Here is a 23,145-nt window from a genome sequence, read left to right as displayed (position 1 = left end):
ATTTCTCTCTGTCTTTCTCTTTCTCTCTGTCTCTCTCTGTCTCTCTTTCTCTCTGTCTCTCTCTCTTTCTGTATCTCTCTCTGTCTCTTTCTCTTTCTCTCTGTCTCTCTCTGTTTCTGTCTCTCTGTCTGTCTCTCTTTCTGTCTCTTTCTCTCTGTCTCTCTCTGTTTCTCTCTGTTTCTTTCTCTGTCTGTCACTCTCTCTGTCTTTCTGTCTCTGTCTCTTTCTCTCTCGCTTTCTCTCTTTCTCTCTGTCTCTCTCTGTTTCTCTCCTGTCTCTCTCTGTTTCTCTCTCCCCCCTCCTCCCTCCTCACACCTTCCTTAGCCCCTCACACAGGCCTGACCACAGCAGAGTACTACCACCAGATGGCTCTCCTGGCAGGCCACCGTAGCCCGTACACGGACCTCCTACCCTCTGTGGCCTCCACGGCCGGAGCCACCAGCAGCGCCCTGCACATGGAGTATCTACAGGCCATGGAGAGTAAGTCTGACTGCACTGGGTTTAAGACACTGATGCAAACTCAGTGTTTCCCCTATGATTCTTTTCAGCAGTGGTGGGGTGGGGGGGTTGCTACTAGCATTAGTGCAATGACATTCTAGAGGTTCCCATAGACTTCCAGTCATTGAGCCAACAACTATCCATTTCAAAGTGTGTCTCTGCTGAAGTATACAATATATATATATATATATATATTTTTTAATCATATGCTAAATGAATATAGGGGATACACTGTAAACGACTATTTTATTACTTTGTTTGTATGTGGGGGGGTGAGGGTGTCTGTATTTGTGTTTTAAAAAACAGAGTATTCTAGATAGATTACAACATTACTTCCCTGCACCATACAACAATCTGTTTTACATGGAGCAAAACAACAATCCTACCAAATGAGGAGGGACTAGCTAGCGATTCTAAATTGACATGATTTAAATGAGCCATTGTCTTAATGTGCCAGGCCTGCCTGTGCAGAGGACTTATGCTAATGAGTTATTTTAAAGTGTAAATAGGAAATGAAATGCACACTGAATCTTAGGGAAGGTCGGACAGCCTCACCCCTCTCTCTTTGATGAGAAGGTATTTAGTCAGCCAGCCGCCGCTTTCATGGAAATCCGGGGTGAAGTCCCCCCTCATCCTTCCCCCCATTCCTCCGAACAAACTAATTAAAACTAGCCAAACTTGCACGCCTATTTGAAAATTAATTGCTATTAAGTGGGAATTGGAATGTCCCACCATTCATCATCACAGGAAGAAATTCTTTCTTCTGTATCAACACTTAAGATTAATAGAGTGAAACAAAACAATTAGGGCCTCGGTTTCAAATGGGAGAAGATGCCATGGCTATGCTACCTCTTCACTACTTCACAATCGGCTGTGATCATTGCTGGTAATACAGTGGCTTGCGAGAGTATTCACCCCCTTGGCATTTTTCCTATTTTGTTGCCTTACAATCTGCAATTAAAATATTTTGTTTGGGGGGGGGGGGGGGGGGGGGGGGGGGCTTGTATTGTTTGATTTACACAACATGCCTACCACTTTGAAGATGCAAAATATTTTTTTTGTGAAACAAACAAGAAATAAGACAAAAGAACAGAAAACTTGAAAGTGTCTAACTATTCACCACCCCCAAAGTCAACACTTTGTAGAGCCACCCATTGCAGCAATTACAGCTGCAGGTCTCTTGGGGTATGTCTCTATAAGCTTGGCACATCAAGCCACTGGGATTTTTGCCCATTCTTCAAGGCAAAACTGCTCCAGCTCCTTCAAGTTGGATATGTGTTCCGCTGAAGTACAGCAATTTTAAGTCATACCACAGATTCTCAATTAGATTGAGGTCTGGGCTTTGACTAGGCCATTCCAAGACATTTAAAGTGTTTCCCCTTAAATCACTCGAGTGTTGCTTTAGCAGTATGCTTAGGGCCATTGTCCTGCTGGAAGGTGAACCTCCATCCCAGTCTCAAATCTCTGGAAGACTGAAACAGGTTTCCTTTAAGAATTTCCCTGTATTTAGTGCCATCCACCATTCCTTCAATTCTAACCAGTTTCCAGTCCCTGCCGATGAAAAACATCCCCACAGCATGATCCCCACAGGATGGTGCTCTCGGGGTGATGGAGGTGTTGGGTTTGCGCCAGACATATCATTTTCCTTGATGGCCAAAAAGCTAAATTTTAGTCTCATCTGACCAGAATACATTCTTCTATGTGTTTGGGGAGTCTCCCATATGCCTTTTGGCGAACACCAAACGTGTTTGCTTATTTTTTTCTGGCCGCTCTTCTCTGTGGAGTGTACGTTTTAAAGTGGTCATATGGACAGATACTCCAATCTCTGTTGTGGAGCTTTGCAGCTCCTTCAGGGTTATCTTTGGTCTCTTTGTTGCCTCTCTCCTTGTCTGGTCTGTGAGTTTTGGTGGGTGGCCCTCTCTTGGCAGGTTTATTGTGGTGCCATATTCTTAAAAAAAATGTATAATGGATTTAATGGTGCTCCGTCTGATGTACAAAGTTTTTGATATTTTTTATATCCCAACTCTGATCTGTACCTCTCCACAACGTTTTGGAGAGCTCCTTGGTCTTCATGGTGCCGCTTGCTTGGTGGTGCCCCTTGCTTAGTGGTGTTGCAGACTCTGGGGCCTTTCAGAACAGGTGTATATAAACTCAGCAAAAAAAGAATCGTCCCTTTTTCAGGACCCTGTTTTTCAAAGATCATTTGTAAAAATCTATATATCTTCACAGATCTTCATTGTAAAGGGTTTAAACACTATTTCCCATGCTTGTTCAATGAACCATAAACAATTAATGAACCTGTGGAACGGTCATTAAGACACTAACAGCTTACAGACGGTAGGCAATTAAGGTCACAGTTATGAACTTAGGACACTAAAGAGGCCTTTCTACTGACTCTGAAAAACACCAAAAGAAAGATGCCCAGGGTCCCTGCTCATCTGCATGAACATACCTTAGGCATGCTGCAAGGAGGCATAGGGACTGTAGATGTGGCCAGGGCAATAAATTGCAATGTCCGTACTGTGAGACGCCTAAGACAGCGCTACAGGGAGACAGGGCGGACAGCTGATCATCCTCGCAGTGAAAGACCACGTGTAACAACACCAGCACAGGATCGTTACATCTGACCATCACACCTGCGGGACCCGTACAGGATGGCAACAACAACTACGCAAGTTACACCAGGAACGCACAACCATCAGTGCTCAGACTGTCCGCAATAGGCTGAGAGAGGCTGGACTGAGGGCTTGTAGCCTGTTGTAAGGCAGACATCACCGGCAACAACATCGCCTATGGGCACAAACCCACCGTCGCTGGACCAAGCAGGACTGGCAAAAAGTGCTATTCACTGATAAGTCGCGGTTTAGTCTCATCAGGGGTGATGGTCGGATTTCCGTTTATCGTCGAAGGAATGAGCGTTACACTCGAGGCCTGTACTCTGGAGCGGAACCGATTTGGAGGTGGAGGGTCCGTCATGGTCTGGGGCGGTGTGTCACAGCATCATCGGACTGAGCTTGTTGTCATTGCAGGCAATCTCAGTGCTGTGCGTTACAGGGAAGACATCCTCCTCTCTCATGTGGTACCCTTCCTGCAGACCTCATGACATGACCCTCCAGCATGACAATACCACCAGCCATACTGCCCGTTCTGTGCGTGATTTCCTGCAAGACAGTAATGTCAGTGTTCTGCCATGGCCAGCGAAGAGCCAGCGAGATCTCAATCCCATTGAGCACGTCTGGGACCTGTTGGATCGGAGGGTGAGGGTTAGGGCCATTCCCCTAGAAATGTCAGGGAACTTGCAGGTGCCTTGGTGGAAGAGTGGGGTAACATCTCACAGCAAGAACTGGCAAATCTGGTGCAGTCCATGAGGAGATGCACTGCAGTACTTAATGCAGCTGGTGGCCACACTAGATACTGACTGTTACTTTTGATTTTGACCCCTGTTTCTTCAGGGACACATTATTCCACTTCTGTTAGTCACATGTCTGTGGAACTTGTGCAGTTTGTCTCGGTTATGTTCATACAAATATTTACACACATTAAGTTTGCTGAAAATAAACGCAGTTGACGGTGAGAGGACGTTTCTTTTTATAGTTTATACTGAGATCATGTGACACTTAGATTGCACACAGGTGGACTATTTAACTAATTATGTGACTTCTGAAGGTAAGTGGTTGCACCAGATTTTGTTTAGGGGCTAGCAAAGTGTGAATCCATTTGCACGCACCACTTTTCCGTTTTTTATTTTTTAGAATTGTTGGAAATAAGTTTTTTTTATTTTATTTCACTTCACCAAATTGGACTATTTTGTGTATGTCCATTACATGAAATCCAAATAAAAATGAATTGAAATTACAGGTTGTAATGCAGCAAATAGGAAAAACTCCAAAGGGATGAATACTTTTGGAAGGCACTGTAACTCATTGCGTTTCAGCAACACGCAGGCCAGAAAAATTAACACTTTAAAGCTCTTCCCTTGTGATATATAGATTTTAGAGGAGAAAAAAGGCATAAGGTTAAGTGGTTAAGGGCGCTGTACTGCAGGGTTGGGTTTGCGCCCAGGCTCTGTCGCAACCGGCCGAGACCGGGAGGTCCGTGGGGCGACGCACAATTGGCCCAGCGTCGTCCGGGTTAGGGAGGGCTTGGCTGGTAGGGATATTCTTGACTCATCGCGCACCAGTGACTCCTGTGGCGGGCCGGGCGCAGTGCACACTAACCAAGGTTGCCAGGTGCACGGTGTTTCCTCCAACACATTGGTGCGGCTGGCTTCCGGGTTGGATGCGCGCTGAGTTAAGAAGCAGTGCGGCTTGGTTGGGTTGTGTATCGGAGGACGCATGACTTTCAACCTTCGTCTCTCCCGAGCCCGTACGGGAGTTGTAGCGATGAGACAAGATAGTAGCTACTAAACAATTGGATACCATGAAATTGGGGAGAAAAAGGTGGGGGAAAAAAGATCCCATCCTTCCCACTATTGCTCAAACAGTATTTGATTTTATTCAGTCCTGTTGAGGGAGTGGATTAGTTGTTGGACAGTATAGCTGTGTCCTATTTAGTTTTCATATGGTTATGATGATCGTGTAGGATACGAGAGGAGGAAATGAGAGGGGGAGAGAAGGGGTGTGGAGTTGTGCTGTGCTGTGCTGTGCTGTGAGAGGGCCAGGGTCTTCTCAGGTGTCCCTAACTCAGCTGTGTGGGTTAGGAGTTGTTGTGCTTTTGGGCTCCAGGCTCCTGGTTTATTTTCTACTGCCACCAGTCAGTCCAGCCTGTCTGGGCCCTCGCTGTCCTGTTCGTGTGAATTAATGACGCTGTACCTAACCAGCCGTCCCGTCCATAAATCACAGGGAAATTAGAGGGACACTCCAGCTACCCTGTTACGGGCCAAGGCGCTCCCTTCTCCCTCTCTTCTACCTCTCCCTCTCCTCTCCTCCTGGTTGGCCGATTTATCATTTGGCTGCAGCATTAATAAACATAACTCCCAGGAGGCCCAGCTGTGATGGGACAGCTACCCTCTTCTACCCCCTCCCCTGTTCCTTCCCCCCTTCTAACTCTCCACAAGTGGAGGCAGTCCCTCACCTGGGGCGTGGTTTTTAGGAGGTTTGTCATAGAGAGGTATGGTTTGGGAGGGCGTGTCTTAGGTCAACCAGGGGGTAGAAGTTTGATTGAGGAGTGTGGTTATTGCAGGTGTGTGAGATGCAGTGTTTGTGTGAGTACAACTGGATGATAAAACTGAGTCAGATTTCAAGGAACAAATTCCTCAAATGGCAAATGTGAGCGATTGCATGTATGTATGTATGTGCGTAGGGGGATTTGTGTGTTTGTATGTGTGAGTGTGTGTTTGCCCCCCCAAATCCCCTCTCTGAGACATTAAAGGAGAGAGGCAGGTTTTCTAAAGAGGCCAGAGCAGAGACAATGTAGAGGGGTGTTCCTCCTCCCTCCTCTCTCCCTAGAGCGCCATGCTCCAAACACAGGCGTACGTATGCCAGAAACTCCACCACACACACACACACACACACACACACACACACACACACACACACACACACACACACACACACACACACACACACACACACACACGCACACACACACACACACACACACACACACACACACACACACACACACACACACACACACACACACACAATCATACGACTGATTTCCATGTGAATGGAAGCCTCTGTAATCGCTGGATGTGTCAGGCAAGAGTGAGTGTTTGAATTTAAGGGAGGGAGAAAGGATGGAGGGAGGGAAAAGGGAGGGAGTACAGGGGCTGCGTAAGCTGGTTTTGTTTGCCCACGAAAAAAGAAAAAACAGCTGACATTTTTTTCCCGACCTACTCTGTCACAAAGTCATTGTGTCAGTTCACTCACAAAGCGTAACATCCCCTCAGCGTCTTTTCTATCCTTTTTCTCCTCCCTTCGCTTCTTTACTTTTCCTTCTGTTTTTCCCCCTGTCTTGTGACATCTCAGAGTGAAAAGGCAACATTGCATCTCATTGTGTGTTTAGAGAGAGAGAGAAAAAAGCTTGTGTTGTTGGCTGCTTGGTATTTTTTCAAAGCCACTTTTCCATTCAACATTGACTGCTTTTGAATAAGGAGGCACATCAGATTTGATTAGATACTTGATTGCCATAACCCAGTCAGTAAAGTGCTCTGACATACTAGGCACCCCTTGTATGAAGTTCATCCATTGACAGTTGCACTTTTTCATTCAAATTTGCCATTTGTTAGAAGACATTTTGTTTGTTGATTGGATTGAATAAAATGTTTCTGAGGCAGTGAAGCTCACTCTACCGCCCATCTATGTTTGTCTATTGTTAAATTAGAAGTAGGCTACAATGCTATAAAAGCACTCAAATCTATGAAAAATAAGTCAAGCCACAAATTAACATACAAAAATTTGAATCTGATTAAACACAATAGATAAATCACTATCTCTTTCACATACTAGGTTTCTATCCAGAGAGGTTCTGTAGACTACAACTTCTTGCGTAATGTCTCTACTGTCTTCTCTACTGCCTTCCTCTCTTCCAGGCTCCAGGTTCCCCAGCCCCAGGCTGACGGCAAGGCCAAGTAGGAAGCGGGCCCTGCCCATCTCTCCCCTGTCGGAGCACAGCTTTGACCTGCAGACCATGATCCGCAACTCGCCCAACTCCCTTGTCACCATCCTCAACAACTCCCGCTCCAGCTCCTCCACCAGCGGCTCCTACGGACACCTCTCGGCCGGGGCCATCAGGTATGGGATCATGGTTGCAAAATTCCAGTACCTTTTTTCAATACATTTTGGTTGGAGGATTCCATGATTTCCTGTTTAAACCTTCCTGATTGCAGGAATAATTTCCAATGGGGGTTCTGGAAAAAGTAATGTATGGGATGATAAAGACAACCAACATTCCACACAAACGTATGACACAAACCTTGTCCCCCTATTTACCCAGCGTCCCCGGTGGCATGTGTCAGTCATCCACACACCCTCCCAAACACCACTCCCCTAATACACACCGAAATGACAGAGAAAGACAAAGAGAGAGAAAGAGAGAGAGAGAGAGGTAGATCCATAGCCCTAGTCGTAGCCATTGATCAGCGATCTGGAAGGACAACCTGATCAATCACATGCCTCTGTGGCCCCAGTGCCAGGGCAAATGATAGGGCCTCCAGACTGATGAGTGATATGACAAGCAGATGGGCCCCCAAATGCGTCTTGGCCCATTGATTTCCACTCGGGGCCGGTAATAAGATCAGCAGACATATGGAGCCAAGCTGAGAGCAGGCATCAAGGAGGCAGGATGAATGGAGCCCCACCATGCGTGACTGCTATTGAACCATAGGAGCTGTGTTTACCTGGAGCTACCTATGTTTATAGAGAGAGCCTATGTGAAGGTGAGCAGTGGGAGGTTTGGATGTTGACTTCACCGATGATGTAAGTGAAATAGTAATTTAATGGTACGCAAACTATCTGCACTGACTATCTTGCACTGACCCTACGCACACTCACTAGACTATATATACAAACCATATACACACTCACTAGACTATATAAACAAACCATATACACACTCACTAGACTATATATACAAACCATATACACACTCACGTAACTATATATACAAACCATATACACACTCACTAGACTATATATACAAACCATATACACACTCACTAGACTATATATACAAACCATATACACACTCACTAGACTATATATACAAACCATATACACACTCACTAGACTATATACACACCATATACACACTCACTAGACTATATATACAAACCATATAAACACTCACTAGACTATATATACAAACCATATAAACACTCACTAGACTATATATACAAACCATATAAACACTCACTAGACTATATATACAAGCCATATACACACTCACTAGACTATATATACAAACCATATAAACACTCACTAGACTATATATACAAACCATATAAACACTCACTAGACTATATATACAAACATATACACACTCACTAGACTATATATACAAACCAAATACACACTCACTAGACTATATATATACAAACCATATACACACTCACTAGACTATATATACAACCATATACACACACACTCACTCACACACAAAACCCACACACATAAGATACACACGCAGACCAACACAACACAAACACACATATGCTGCTGCTACTCAGTTCTTTATTTTAGTCTTATTATAATCCTGATGCTTAGTCACTTTACCCTGCCGTCATGTACATATCTACCTCAAACACCTTCAACCTTTGCACATTGATCTGGTACTGGCACATTGTGTTACTATTTTTATTTTTAAACTTTGCATTGTTGGGAAGGGCTTGTAAAAAAGAAAGCATTTCACGGTAAAGTCTACACCAGTTGTATTCAGCGCATGTGACAAATAAAATGTGATTTGATGTAAACACTCTCACCTCAATGTAGATCTATGAGAAAGGAAGGGTGTCCATGATCTAGTTCTTTCACAGTAATCTAGTTCTTTCACCGCCAACAGGGATTTCTGGAAATCCTGGGAATTTTTGTAAAGTTATCAGAATTTTCCAACTTAGTATAACCTTACATTTTTCTTTTACTTTTCTTTTACCAGGCTCAATTAAGAACAAATTCGTATTTACAAAGGCGGCCTGGCAAGGGACACAGCATGAATTCACAGTGCTAACAATCTGAACATTCATTGCCAGGGATTCACCTTGTGGTGCAGTGGTCTAAGGCACTGCATCTCAGTGCTAGAGGTGTCACTGCCGACCCTGGTTCAATTCCAGGCTGTATTACAACTGGCTGTGATTGGGAGTCCCATAGGCCGGTGCACAATTGGCCCAGCATTGTTAGGGTTTGGCTGGGGTAGGCCGTCATTGTAAATAATAATTTGTTCTTAACTGACTTGCCTAGTTAAATAAAGATAAAATAAAAATCAGTGTTACAAGAGCATCACATCTCCTGTCAGATGAGGAGCTAGCCAGAACAATTTATTGTGCCATTGCATTTCCCACTCAAATATATCAGAATGTAATTTGATAGTGGTACATTAATTGTTAACTTTATAAATATTGATAATGGAAAAGGTGGGGTCTGCACAAAGCCTTGTTGCACAAAACCTTGTTGTATGTTTTATGTTTCACCCTTTTTCGTCTACCTAACACTGATTGTGATATTGTTTCCCTCCAGTCCGGCATTGAGTTTTGCCTACCCTCCGAACCCTGTGGCACTTCAGATGCATCAGCAGCTGCTTGGTCGGCAAACAGGGATGGTGGGTTCTGCGTTCGGCCACAGTCCGCCACTCATCCACCCCTCCCCGGTCTTCACCACCCAGCGGCCCATCCCTGGCATTCCTCCTCCTGGCCTCACACCCAGAGAGCGCTCTGTCATCTCTAACGACACCTCACAGGTGAGACTCCTCCCTCCTCCACATCAGAAGCCTCTGCGATTCATCATCACAGGTAATAGATAGATAGCACTGCCATGTGCTAGCCACGTGCTAGCTGCGTCCGTGGTAGTCTAAAGATACAAAGCTTAGACAGGTAGAAATAGGCTCCCCTCTGCGCTCTGGCCTCACGGGAGTTACGGTCCCCTGGATGTGTTATTTTCGACTGGGAACGTCGTTTTTGAACAGCATTTTTTTCACATGAGAAACAACAAGGGACTTGTTAGCATAGGATCCCACCACTGACACCATTAATCACACAGGAGGAAACAGGGATTCAAATGGGAATAGATGGAATGGATGAATTCCACAATGTCTCTCCATTCCGACTGTATGTGGGGGCTCGCATTTAAAGCTCACATTTTAGTTTGCTACTTTGTGGCATGTTAATGACACAGATCCACACTCACTGTTTCTAGCTATGAAGTAGTTGGTGGATGAGATCTCTTATTCAAGGTAGAGAGCTGACTATGTAAATGTATCTTCTCAATCTATTACAGAATTCTTTCTAGCTCTGAGGAAACAACCAGAATCATATACTACCTTACCGATTTGATATTTCTAGTCCAAATAGGACAAATACATTTTCACTGTGTCTATAAGCAGGATCTCAGTGGCTCGAGTGTCAAGATGCCCCACTGTTAATAACCTCTCTGGGATATGTGGGACGGTAGCGTCCCACCTCGCCAACAGCCAGTGAAATTGCAGGGCGCCAAATTCAAAACAACAGAAATCCCATAATTATAAATTCCTCAAACATACAAGTATTTTACACCATTTTAAAGATAAATTGGTTGTAAATCCAGCCACAGTGTCCGATTTCAAAAAGGCTTTACAACAAAAGCACACCAAACGATTATGTTAGGTCAGTACCTAGTCACAGAAAAACACAGCCATTTTTCCAGCCAAAGAGAGGAGTCACAAAAAGCACAAATAGAGATAAAATTAATCACTAACCTTTGATGATCTTCATCAGATGACACTCATAGGACTTCATGTTACACAATACATGTATGTTTTGTTCGATAAAGTTCATATTTATATCCAAAAATCTCAGTTTACATTGGCGCATTCAATAGTTCCAAAACATCCGGTGATTTTGCAGAGAGCCACATCAATTTACAGAAATACTTATGCATGGAATTTTAAATCCACTTTTCCTTAATGCAACAGCTGTGTCAGATTTCAAAACAATTTTACAGAAAAAGCCCACCATGCAATAATCTGAGTACAGCCCTCAGACAACAAAACAAGCCATACAGATATCTGCCATGTTGTGGAGTCAACAGAAATAGCATTATAAATATTCACTTACCTTTGATGATCTTCATCAGAATGCACTCCCAGGAATCTCAGTTCCACAATAAATGTTTGATTTGTTCGATAATCATTTATGTCCAAATATCTCCTTTTTGTTCGCACGATTAGTACACAATCCAAACTCACGACGCGCGGACAAGTCCAGACGAAAAGTCATATTACAGTTCGTAGAAACATGTCAAACGAAGTATAGAATCAATCTTTAGGATGTTTTTATCAGAAATCTTCAAATATGTTTCAACCGGAGAATTTGTTTGTCTGTAGAAAAGCACGCGTGATCAGCTCATGCCACTCTGCCAGACCTCTGACTCATTCAGCTCTCATTCCCCCCTCCTTCACAGTAGAAGCATCAAACAAGGTTCTAAAGACTGTTGACATCTAGTGGAAGCCTTAGGAAGTGCAATATGACCCCATAGACACTGTATATTCGATAGTCAATGATTTGAAAAACTACAAACCTCAGATTTCCCACTTCCTGGTTGGATTTTTTTCTCAGGTTTCTGCCTGCCATATGAGTTCTTGTATACTCACAGACATCATTCAAACAGTTTTAGAAACTTCAGAGTGTTTTATATCCAAATCTACTAATAATATGCATATATTAGCAACTGGGCCTGAGTAGCAGGCAGTTTACTCTGGGCACCTTATTCATCCAAGCTTCTCAATACTGACCCCCCAGTCCCAAAGAAGTTAAAGGGGAAATTACATTCCAGATTCCCCTGAGTAAACATTCTGAGAAGGCCAGTAGCACAGATCCGAGCCAAGGAATCTCTTCTGTTTTTCCAGGCCAAGTTCAGCTTTACTAGTTCATTTATTTTCCTGGCTCGCCTGCCTTGTAACAGGGAACTCCCCTCTCAGGCCAGGACCAGTCAGGCCAGAGTCAGGTCTACCAAAGGTGAGGTCAGATGTATAGAATCATTGGCTTATTCAATGACCTCGAATGAATAGACAACAGGCTGTACTATGCTACCTTGCCGTAGGATTAACTAGATCCCTTGAACAGTATCATACAGGATGTCGTCATACAACTGCATGTAAATGTTATTTTCTGCTCAACTTTCATGGTCATTCTATCATATAGTTTTTGAACTAAGTGATTTTATTGTGGTTCTTCCCACAGACCAAACCCACCAGTGAGTCAGCGGTGAGCAGCACGGGGGAACCCATGCACCACAAACGCTCCAAGATCAAACCGGATGAGGAGCTACCCAAGGTAAAGGTAAATTTAACTTCGCCAGCATTTATCATATAGTCCAATGAACAGACATTCTTATCTAGTGTTAGAAAAGGGGTATGTGTATGGTATTCAAAGATGAGATCAGAAGACGAGATGGTTTACTGCGTCCGCAGCAACAGAATAGGATGTGGTGCTTGTACTGTTAAATTCTGTTCACACAGAAAACACATACAGTGCCTTGCGAAAGTATTCGGCCCCCTTGAACTTTGCGACCTTTTGCCACATTTCAGGCTTCAAACATAAAGATATAAAACTGTATTTTTTTTGTGAAGAATCAACAACAAGTGGGACACAATCATGAAGTGGAACGACATTTATTGGATATTTCAAACTTTTTTAACAAATCAAAAAACAGCTCGAGCTCAGTGAGGTTGGATGGAGAGCATTTGTGAACAGCAGTTTTCAGTTCTTTCCACAGATTCTCGATTGGATTCAGGTCTGGACTTTGACTTGGCCATTCTAACACCTGGATATGTTTATTTTTCAACCATTCCATTGTAGATTTTGCTTTATGTTTTGGATCATTGTCTTGTTGGAAGACAAATCTCCGTCCCAGTCTAAGGTCTTTTGCAGACTCCATCAGGTTTTCTTCCAGAATGGTCCTGTAATTTGGCTCCATCCATCTTCCCATCAATTTTAACCATCTTCCCTGTCCCTGCTGAAGAAAAGCAGGCCCAAACCATGATGCTGCCACCACCATGTTTGACAGTGGGGATGGTGTGTTCAGGGTGATGAGCTGTGTTGCTTTTACGCCAAACATAACGTTTTGCATTGTTGCCAAAATGTCCAATATTGGTTTCATCTGACCAGAGCACCTTCTTCCACATGTTTGGTGTGTCTCCCAGGTGGCTTGTGGCAAACTTTAAACAACACTTTTTATGGATATCTTTAAGAAATGGCTTTCTTCTTGCCACTCTTCCATAAAGGCCAGATTTGTGCAATATACGACTGATTGTTGTCCTATGGACAGAGTCTCCCACCTCAGCTGTAGATCTCTGCAGTTCATCCAGAGTGATCATGGGCCTCTTGGCTGCATCTCTGATCAGTCTTCTCCTTGTATGAGCTGAAAGTTTAGAGGGACGGCCAGGTCTTGGTAGATTTGCAGTGGTCTGATACTCCTTCCATTTCAATATTATCGCTTGCACAGTGCTCCTTGGGATGTTTAAAGCTTGGGAAATCTTTTTGTATCCAAATCCGGCTTTAAACTTCTTCACAACAGTATCTCGGACCTGCCTGGTGTGTTCCTTGTTCTTCATGATGCTCTCTGCGCTTTTAACGGACCTCTGAGACTATCACAGTGCAGGTGCATTTATACGGAGACTTGATTACACACAGGTGGATTGTATTTATCATCATTAGTCATTTAGGTCAACATTGGATCATTCAGAGATCCTCACTGAACTTCTGGAGAGAGTTGGCTGCACTGAAAGTAAAGGGGCTGAATAATTTTGCACGCCCAATTTTCAGTTTTTGATTTGTTAAAAAAGTTTCCAATAAACTATACAATAAAATATCCAATAAATGTCGTTCCACTTCATGATTGTGTCCCACTTGTTGTTGATTCTTCACAAAAAAATACAGTTTTATATCTTTATGTTTGAAGCCTGAAATGTGGCAAAAGGTCGCAAAGTTCAAGGGGGCCGAATACTTTCGCAAGGCACTGTACACACGTGTGCATACACACGCACGCACACACATAACCACACACACAACCATACACGCACTCAGTCACTCTCTCAGACGCAGAGCTTTGGGGCCAATTATGTGATCTATTGTAAAACTATTTATTTATTTGCCTGTTTCATTCGGCTGCTTGTTCAGGCTGCTGCCTCTGAAACGATAAGCCCCATTGATCTTGGAGGTACCAGAAGGAAATTGTTTTCCTTTTAATCAGATGCTTAAGTGAATGGAAACATTTTTTGAAATTAGATTGCAGGTTTTCTAAAGGGCTCTCTGTGTGCTTGTGTCTGGAATGATGCTTCTAAAAGTGTCTCTGAGCTCATACAATGGAGGCAAGCCTGTAGAGAGATCCACATTCTGTGAATGAAACTCCTCTTCTCTCTGTTCCCCACCTTCACACACTCTCCTAACACCATGGCAGGCAGGTACTAACAGTAGACCGAGGTGGTTTTTACAAACCACAACTTTGCCCAGAGAGAAACCCCTGTACACCCCTGGTCTCCCCTGTTACAGTCTCCAGTACTCTCCAGGCTACCCAGCCATGTAATGCTAACAGTGACAGTAAAATATGTCTAGACTAAAGGAACAAGCTAGAGCAGGAAGAGGGGGTTAGATTCCTGAAATACTCTGCCCCAGACCTGTCGTATATCAACTGCCAACCCAGAGCAGAGCTTGCAGCGCTACATTTCCACTCCCAGACATTCTACTCCCTGTGTTTCCCGAACAGGGCCACATTGGCCAGATTCACTCGATTACACAAGTGGAAAAGTGAAACTAAATCGGTCTGTTGGGTTAGGGAAGGTTAGAGTAGAGGGAGGGAACGTTTAGGTTGGGATATGACTTTGTTACCGGTCAAGTGTGTTGTGAACATAATATATTAAGTCGTTTACCTAACCATAGTATTTTAGATTTTTTTCATCGGACCCATATGATCTGAGTTGATATGGGCTTACTTACTGTACATACTGTACAATATTTAATATTCTGCAGATCTCTGCTGGGTCATTGCTGTAACACTATGAGTGTTGTGTCCTTGCTGTAATTGCGTTGTGGTTTCTGTACTGTAGGACCATCCAGATGGGATGACACTGGTGAAGGAGGAAGGTGACAAGGACGAGAGCAAGCAGGAGCCAGAGATGGTGTACGAGACCAACTGCCACTGGGAGAGCTGCCACCGGGAGTTTGACACGCAGGAACAGCTAGTGCATGTGAGTACCTACCAGGTACCATATGACTATGGTGTCTGGCTTCGCTAAACTCCCTCTACCTCTATCAAGTTCAAGTTCAAAAGCTTTATGGTCCATTTAGAATGCAGATACTGTGCAGATAACAGCACAATAAATAGGAAACAAGTTTTAGGAGTCTATTTTAGGAGCCCCCAACAAGTCTCCTGGACGCCTGGCTCCAGCCCTCTCTGGTCCAGCAGTCTCTTCTGTATGTCACCATGTTCAGCGTTCAGTACAGTGTGTGCTGCAGCCTACAGGCGTTGAGTAATGCCCCTGCCGGATTCCAGATTGGTTTCGGGGACAATGGTTAATGGGCTCAAAGGCTGCCGAGCACGTCGCTGTTGGGCTATGGCGCTAACTGATTTGGCCGGCACCGACTCGACCTACGAGCCCTGCACAATCAGGCCTTAAGCCTTACATTCTTCCGTACTGTATACAAGTCTGTACCGTACTGGCTGTAATATACTCCCCCCTTCTGTCATACAGCTCCTCACACTACCCAGGAGATGGATGACTCTCATCTGGTAAAGCCTGAGGGCCTATTCTTAACCCAACTATTAATGATATTACAGTAATACTGTATCACAAGCACTATGGACGCCACTTACACTGATACTATTACTACGGCTTCTGCTGCTGTCGTTGGACTGGTCTCCCCTGTGACCTGCTGTGTGCTACTTACCACTAGGTCCACTGTGAGGTGAGATTTTACTTCACACATGTTTATTACATGACAGCTGGAGCTGAGCTCACACAGCTGACCATTTCATGTGAGCTGTGCCAAGATTTTCCTCTTGTAGGACAATAAACGTGATTCTGATTCTGATTCTGATTCTGATCAGCACACATCAGAAAGATCCCCAGCTCTCCACGGCTGTCTATCCCGGCGTCTGACATTGCAATCCGCAGCCGCAGCAGTAACCCCTATCTATAATTGATATCCTCAGCTCGGAATGGGCTGCCTCCCGCGTTTGAAGGGCTCTGCTCAAAGGTTGAGGATCTTGACAACTTCTTGCCCCTGTTTCCAGGGGCAGTGGGAGTTTGGCTGGGAGAAGGGGAGGGGCATCATACTGGGAAAGAGCTTGTTCACACAAGATATTCTCCATGAAGAAAATAATCAACACATCCTCATTGTCTTTTCCCCTTTACATTTTTTTATGTTGTATTTGAATTACTCATTTTAAATGCCCATGCAGATAGGGGGAGAGACATGCTAATAAAACTGTTCGCCTCTCATTCAGTGAGCGGGGAGAAAACCCTCTTATCTCCCCACCCCTTCCTCAACCCCCACCCCCCTCAGTAATAGGATAAGTACAGTATTTGGACCACATTGTCTGTTCTCCAATGCCCCTCCCCCTGTTTTCAACTTGTCATCTTGAATGGAGAAAACATATAATACTATAATATGCTTCCAGTCTGGCTTTGATTGGTAGTGTTCATGCAACATCGTTTTCAGTTCTGATACATTTATGGATTTTCTATCGATTGTTCATTAGATAGTCTTTGATATTAGTGAGGTGAAAACTTAAGAATTAAACTTCTGTTTGAAACAAGTGAGGTAAATTATTAACTATTTGAAGTGTTAAAAAAAAGTGATGGTTACGTAGATGAAGACAAAGAAATCCCTTTTTTTTTTCTCATGGCCTAATTCTAGAAATAAATGCCGCTGTTGCACCACCCTCATTGCTTTCTACCCTGTTCGAAAGCGTCTCCTGCCTCGCTCCTGATGCATATTTTTACACTCTACAAACGCGCTCGCACCATGACACGCTGCGCCGTTCCTTTATCATCCTCGTTTAAGCGCTCTCGGTGCCGCCGATAAGATAAACATCGCATCTACGCAATTTAGCTCACTTATCTGGCCTTCCCAGTCAGCAAAAGCGAGGCGGGTGTCAATTTTCGGTTGCTGTATTTATTTCATTAATTTTTCCCTCTCTCTCCATCACTTATTTTAACTCTGCCTCTCTACATCACCCTCCCTCCCTCAACTCCCTCAACCTCCACAGTACCTTTTTTTGGCATCACTCTCTCCCTATCTCTTTAATTTTCTCTCCTCTTCGAGGGAGCACTTTTAAAGATAAGGTCGTTGGTGCTGGATTATTTAATGTCTCCGTCTGAGATGTTTGGGGGGTTTGGAACTGGGGTGGCTTTGGAGAGATGGTACAAAGACTAAGATGGGGGAATACAGAAAGGGTCTCAAATGGGGTGACCCTGAGATAGGGTGTGTGTGCATATGTGTGTACGTGCACACAGTCAACATCCACTTTGACACTGTGCTTTTCTGGGTCAGCTCCTTAGGTGGAGCTGTAATTTCCTTGTTCTAAAAGGATGAAGATTACGTGATGTTAGCGTTAGCTCCCCCAGTATTCAAGCATGCTGTATGGCGGTGTTTGCGGCCTGGGTGCCTCCTCGGTGTTGAGGGGAGATAAAGTTGGGCTCAGTCAGAATGCGGTCCCCTCTCCTGCCTGCTGGCACAGCCCTTTAATTGGTAAAAATGCAGATAATTTTTTGATCAGGAGAAGGATTAGAAGCACCTTATCTGTCTGGAGTATCTTACTCCAAGATGAAAAGGCTCTGCTGAATTACACATACAAATTCTAGCCCCCTTCTCCTCTCCCTCACTCTCTCCCTCCATCTCCCTCCCTCCATTGCCTCTTTTTCCCTCTTTTTTTTCTTCTTTACACAAAGCGCTTCAGCAATTGACATCACAAAAGAGCATATGATTTATTAGGCTCTGTTTGATAAAGCTAAACGGTGTTGCGGGTCCCACAGCTTAGTGAAATTGCCTTGTAAACAGGCCTTCTTTTCATGCACGCCTGCATTCTAATGTATGAGGTGTATATACCAGAAAGTGCTTGATAAGGGGAGACTGTAGAGGGATTTTGAAGTCGGGCAAAATTGAGGAAAGTATTGATGTGATTCTGTGTATCTGGTGTCAGTGTGTTTATGTGCATGTGTAGCTATTATATGGGGGTGTAAATCCATAAAAGTCTAGAGTAATCTAAAAAACATTTCCTTTAGTATGTAGTAGCTACATGTCCTATACAAATAGTTCACATCAAATTGTGTGTGTTTGTATATCAGTGTGTTATACACTGTATTATTGGTATGTCAGTCTATACCTGTAAGCGCATGTGTACTCTAGGGTGTGCGTGTGTTTGCATGCCTCCGCGTGTGTGTGTGTGTATGCACTCTGTGCTCATCCCAGCCAGCCTCTGTGTCCCCATCCAGCGCATGTCTCCCTCCGCCCGTTTCCCTCCTAAATCCATCTCAGTGGCATTTTTACAGTATGTTGGCCGATAAGCTGGCAGGGTGAAAATGAATTAGCTGCTAACGCGCCACCACCACTGCTATCACCACCTGTTTGTCCATTAAGCCTGGGCCAACACTGCCTACCCATACGCTCAGCATGGAGATTATTGATTCATTACAAATTGCCATTAGATCATAACCATTAGTGTCGTCTCTAGCTCGGGCCCCTCTCTGTCAGCACGGGGCCCATGCATCACGACCGTCAGCGGCCCCTGGTCATATGTACGGGCTGGTGGGAGGGACGAGGGGGGACAGGGGAGCGTGTGCCAACAGCACAGCAACACCGGGGCACTCCTATCACTCAGGGGATATCGAACGGCGCGGCGCAGACTGATCGCTTGCCACAGGAATTCCCTCACAGAGGCGGAAGGGAAAAAAGGAGGAGAGGAGCTAGGATCGGTTTTCCGTGTTGTGATGGGGGAGGGAAGATCAATCTGAGGGAAACGAACATCCAATGCCCTCGATCTTACCTCCCCATTCCTTTCCTCTCTGAATTTTTTTTAGCACCAAATTCAAATGCGTCAAGTTGAATTGAATGGAGGGCCTTTGTTGATACATAAAGTCAATTGGAGACAGAAATGAACGATTGCATTGGCTAACATATTGATGTAGTTGTGAGAGCAGAGCAGGGCAGGAAAGTGCACATGGCTGGTGAAGAGATGCCGGTTTTAGTGCACTTCTTTTGTCATAGGGGCGGTGTACGACACCCCTGGCTCCCACTGCATAGGGGGTTAGTTAAGTGCAATTGTTCTGAGACTTGAGGGCCCATGGGGGTCTTTCTCTTGAAGTAAGGTCAGACTTCATAGGATACTGTCTGTTTGGGGGTACATCCCCTCCTCTGATGGGAAGAAAGGGCTGTGACGGTGGCCTGGTCAGGGCCCCACTGGACTAATGTGTTGGGTTACTAGCTGGCCAGGGGAAGGGGCTCCTGGCTGGGGATAATTCTGCCGTTGTCTGGGGACCGTCTTGTCTGGAGGTGCATGGCCAGTGACGCACTAGCAGGTCAAACAGGTTTGCAGGCGAACACAGATACACACACACACTTTTCTCAGGGCGGCAGGTAGCCTCGAGGTTAGAGAGTTGGGCCAGTAACAGAAAGGTTGCTGGTTTGAATACCGGAACAGTTAGGGTAAAAAATCTGTCACTGTGCCCTAATTGCTCCAGGGGTGCTGTGCAATGGTGACCCAATGGTGACCCACTCCCTGTGGGTGTCTCAAGGGGAGTTGGGATATGCAAGAAACACATTTCCACTACACACTTGTGTGTAACAGGACAAATATAACCCTCCCCCCAAAAAAGATATATATTATTATTATTATTACCCTCTCAATTCCTCTTCTCTTCTGCTCTTTCCCTCCACTTTTGAGGTTTTTAAATATAGAGATACTCTAACAACCGTTTGTTTCTCCTAGACATTTAAGACCTCTCAAAGTCAAGTCTCTATTTATCCCTGTCTTTCCCGTTCCTCTCTTTCTCGCTCTGTTTTCCCCGTAAGGCAAATGTCTCTCTCCCCCATCTCTGTTCAGGAATGTAATAAGACGGGTTCCTTTTGTTCAGGATATTGTGTCTGTCTCCCTGGGTTAAAATTGCTCTCGGAAAGGCCCTTCAGAGGCCACCAAACTAACACTGTTGTCTTTGTGAGAGGGCCAGATGTTGACTTCTTCCCCGAGGATTCCATGTCTGCCTTTTTTTCTTCTCTTTTTCTTTAGCCCTCTCTCATCCCCCTTCAACCATCCACTGCCCCCACCTGTACCCCTTTTACTGGTCAGTGTGCAAAGACAGAGCGAGTGGGAGAGAGAGAGACAGACAGAGCGAGTGGGAGAGAGAGAGACAGACAGAGCGAGTGGGAGAGAGAGAGGGAGTGAGAGTGACAGAGAGAAATCAGGGGAGAATGCATGCTCACTAGATACTGTATAATGCTTTGCTGGAGTTGGAAAAGCCATGGCATTTGAGACGCTTTGAAACGCCCCATCCCCTCACCTCCCTCTCCCCTTTCCCTCCCCTCCTCCCACACCCCTAAACCTCAGATTGGAAGTTGCCACGGCAGCACATCTGTCAGCAGGAGCCCCATGTGATTTGAAGTGACAGGGTTTTATTTGAAAAGCCAGTTCAGATCGGACACTGAGACTCACAAGTCTCCCATTTATTCCTCAGAGTACTAAATACAATGGAAGAAATGGAGAGAGAGAATATGAAACAATACGAAACGGTAAAGAGAGTGAGGGAAAATGAGTGGTAATACAATGATGGATGAATCAATTGAATCAAAATCCAGATTGACCTGTGATTAACCTCTGCTAGTTTCCTCTCTCAGCACATTAACAATGACCACATCCACGGGGAGAAGAAGGAGTTCGTGTGTCGCTGGGACGAGTGTTCACGGGAGAAGAAACCCTTCAAGGCCCAGTACATGCTGGTGGTCCACATGCGCAGGCACACCGGGGAGAAACCACACCGATGCACCGTAAGCACACTCCCACAACACTAGAGTCCTGCATTGGCCTGACTTTTAAGCCGAGCCCTACCCATGCCCGCGGCGTTCAGGCCGTACCCTCCCCAGGCCTGATTGCTTCTGCCAAATTTAAGACCGGCCCTCCCTGAAATCAGAAATAACTTCCTCCTTTTAGTAAATACATTAGCTGCTCCTCTCTGTACACTCGCTCCCTGCTCACAGCTTGCTCTGCTCATGACGCTCTGTGAGTATCCATAGAAATGGCTCGACTTGGGCTACTCTGCTCAATGATGAGACAGTTACTTTTCACTCTAACATTATTATTTTCTGTGAAATAATCTCTCCTATCTTATTGTGATGAGGTTGAAGCCATGTTATGATCTTACTCAGATTTGACTGTACTGCACAGCAGAGCACGGTGATCAATTTAGTGATACCCGAGCCCTGCCCATACCCTAGTTTTTGAAAAAACAGGCCCTACACGGGCCCTAACCTGATGTGTAGTGTTGGGGCCCGTCGGGCTCGGGTCGGGTAGTAGAGCTCTACACTCCCACAAAGTTGACTTTACATCCATGGCCTTAGATATAGGAATACATAAAGAGATAGTCGTTGTTAAATGGTTGTGATAATTACATTAAATCAACAATCTGTCACATTACTGCATAGGTCAGTAATATTGTTGTCTGCCAGGATGACGCAGAGCTGTGTTTGATGTATGTGTTCTTCTTCTTCTTCTGTGCAGTTTGAGGGCTGTCCCAAGGCCTACTCTCGCCTGGAGAACCTGAAGACCCACCTGCGCTCCCACACTGGAGAAAAGCCGTACGTCTGTGAACACGAGGGCTGCAACAAGGCCTTCTCCAACGCCTCAGACAGAGCCAAGCACCAGAACCGCACACACTCCAACGAGGTATAAACACACATGTTCACTCACTCACGCGCGCACACACATACAGTACATGTATGCACTCACGCAAATGCAGGGAAACATACGCGTGCGCACAAACACACACACAGCTCAGCGACAGGTAATTTACCTACACCACTGACTTTATGTGAACATGCTGTCCGTTGCTGGAGGCCTTTAGCGGCAGGTAGCCTAGCGGTTAAGAACTTTGGGACAGTAACCGAAAGGTCTCTCGTTAGAATCCCTGAGCTGACTAGGTGAAAAATCCGTCAATGTGCCCTTGAGCAAGGCACTTAACCCTAATTACTGCTGTAAATCGCTCTGGATTAAAGTGTCTGCTAAATGACTAAAATATACAAATTTAGAAACAGAAGCATCCCCATCTACTCTCCTTCCAGAACATTGAATTAAATAGAACAGTGTACTAATATAATGTTCTATACTAACAAAATAATACAATATAATGTATTTCTATGTTCCAGAAACCCTACGTGTGTAAGATCCCGGGCTGCACCAAGCGCTACACAGACCCCAGTTCCCTACGCAAGCACGTCAAGACAGTGCACGGGCCCGAGGCGCACATTACCAAGAAGCAGCGCGGCGACACCTACCCACGACCCCCTCCCCAGGAGGGGGGGAATGGACAGGGCCTGTCACCAGGGCAGCTGGGAGGGTACGCAGACCAAAGGGAGTACAACCACTCTACCTCGAAACAGGACGAATGTCTGCAGGTCAAGTCCATCAAGACAGAGAAACCCATGGTGAGCCCCTCTCTGAGGTCTAACACTGCATAATGGGATAACCATAGAAATAGAATTACTGCCGCTGGTCCACCAAACACGAATCATTGAATTGAATTGGGATGCCCATTCTAGTAATTATATTTCTATGGGGGTAACAGCCCAGCTCTATCTGAAATGTCACCCTAATACAGTAGCTTCTAACAACGCTCCATCTATTTTTACTTTAACTCTAACTGTGTAATGTACCGTGATGTTCACTTAAAACCCGTGTACAGTACGTGTGTTTTGTGTGTAATCAAACCACTTACGAATAACCCTATAACGAATTAATGTTTTCTTCTGTC

The 23,145-nt window shown here is 44.9% G+C and overlaps 1 protein-coding gene across 5 annotated transcripts in view; it reads left to right on the top strand.

The window, feature by feature from the left end:
- LOC109908822 (transcriptional activator GLI3) overlaps window positions 1-23,145 on the top strand; it is a 165,282-nt gene that overhangs the window by 135,662 nt on the left and 6,475 nt on the right. For 3 of the 5 annotated variants that reach the window (XM_031796175.1, XM_031796174.1, XM_020507538.2), the window contains 8 exons: window positions 325-480; window positions 7,034-7,235; window positions 9,672-9,891; window positions 12,368-12,466; window positions 15,232-15,372; window positions 21,017-21,166; window positions 21,897-22,061; window positions 22,541-22,819. In XM_031796175.1, the coding sequence (XP_031652035.1) occupies window positions 325-480; window positions 7,034-7,235; window positions 9,672-9,891; window positions 12,368-12,466; window positions 15,232-15,372; window positions 21,017-21,166; window positions 21,897-22,061; window positions 22,541-22,819 (1,412 nt within the window). The remainder of the gene's footprint in view (window positions 1-324; window positions 481-7,033; window positions 7,236-9,671; window positions 9,892-12,367; window positions 12,467-15,231; window positions 15,373-21,016; window positions 21,167-21,896; window positions 22,062-22,540; window positions 22,820-23,145) is intronic. The other 2 variants (XM_031796177.1, XM_031796176.1) reach the window with 2 other exon arrangements.

This window comes from Oncorhynchus kisutch, linkage group LG18, assembly GCF_002021735.2.
Source record: "Oncorhynchus kisutch isolate 150728-3 linkage group LG18, Okis_V2, whole genome shotgun sequence".
In the NCBI taxonomy this organism is placed as follows: Eukaryota; Metazoa; Chordata; class Actinopteri; order Salmoniformes; family Salmonidae; genus Oncorhynchus; species Oncorhynchus kisutch.
This window is presented reverse-complemented; position numbering and strand designations above follow the sequence as displayed.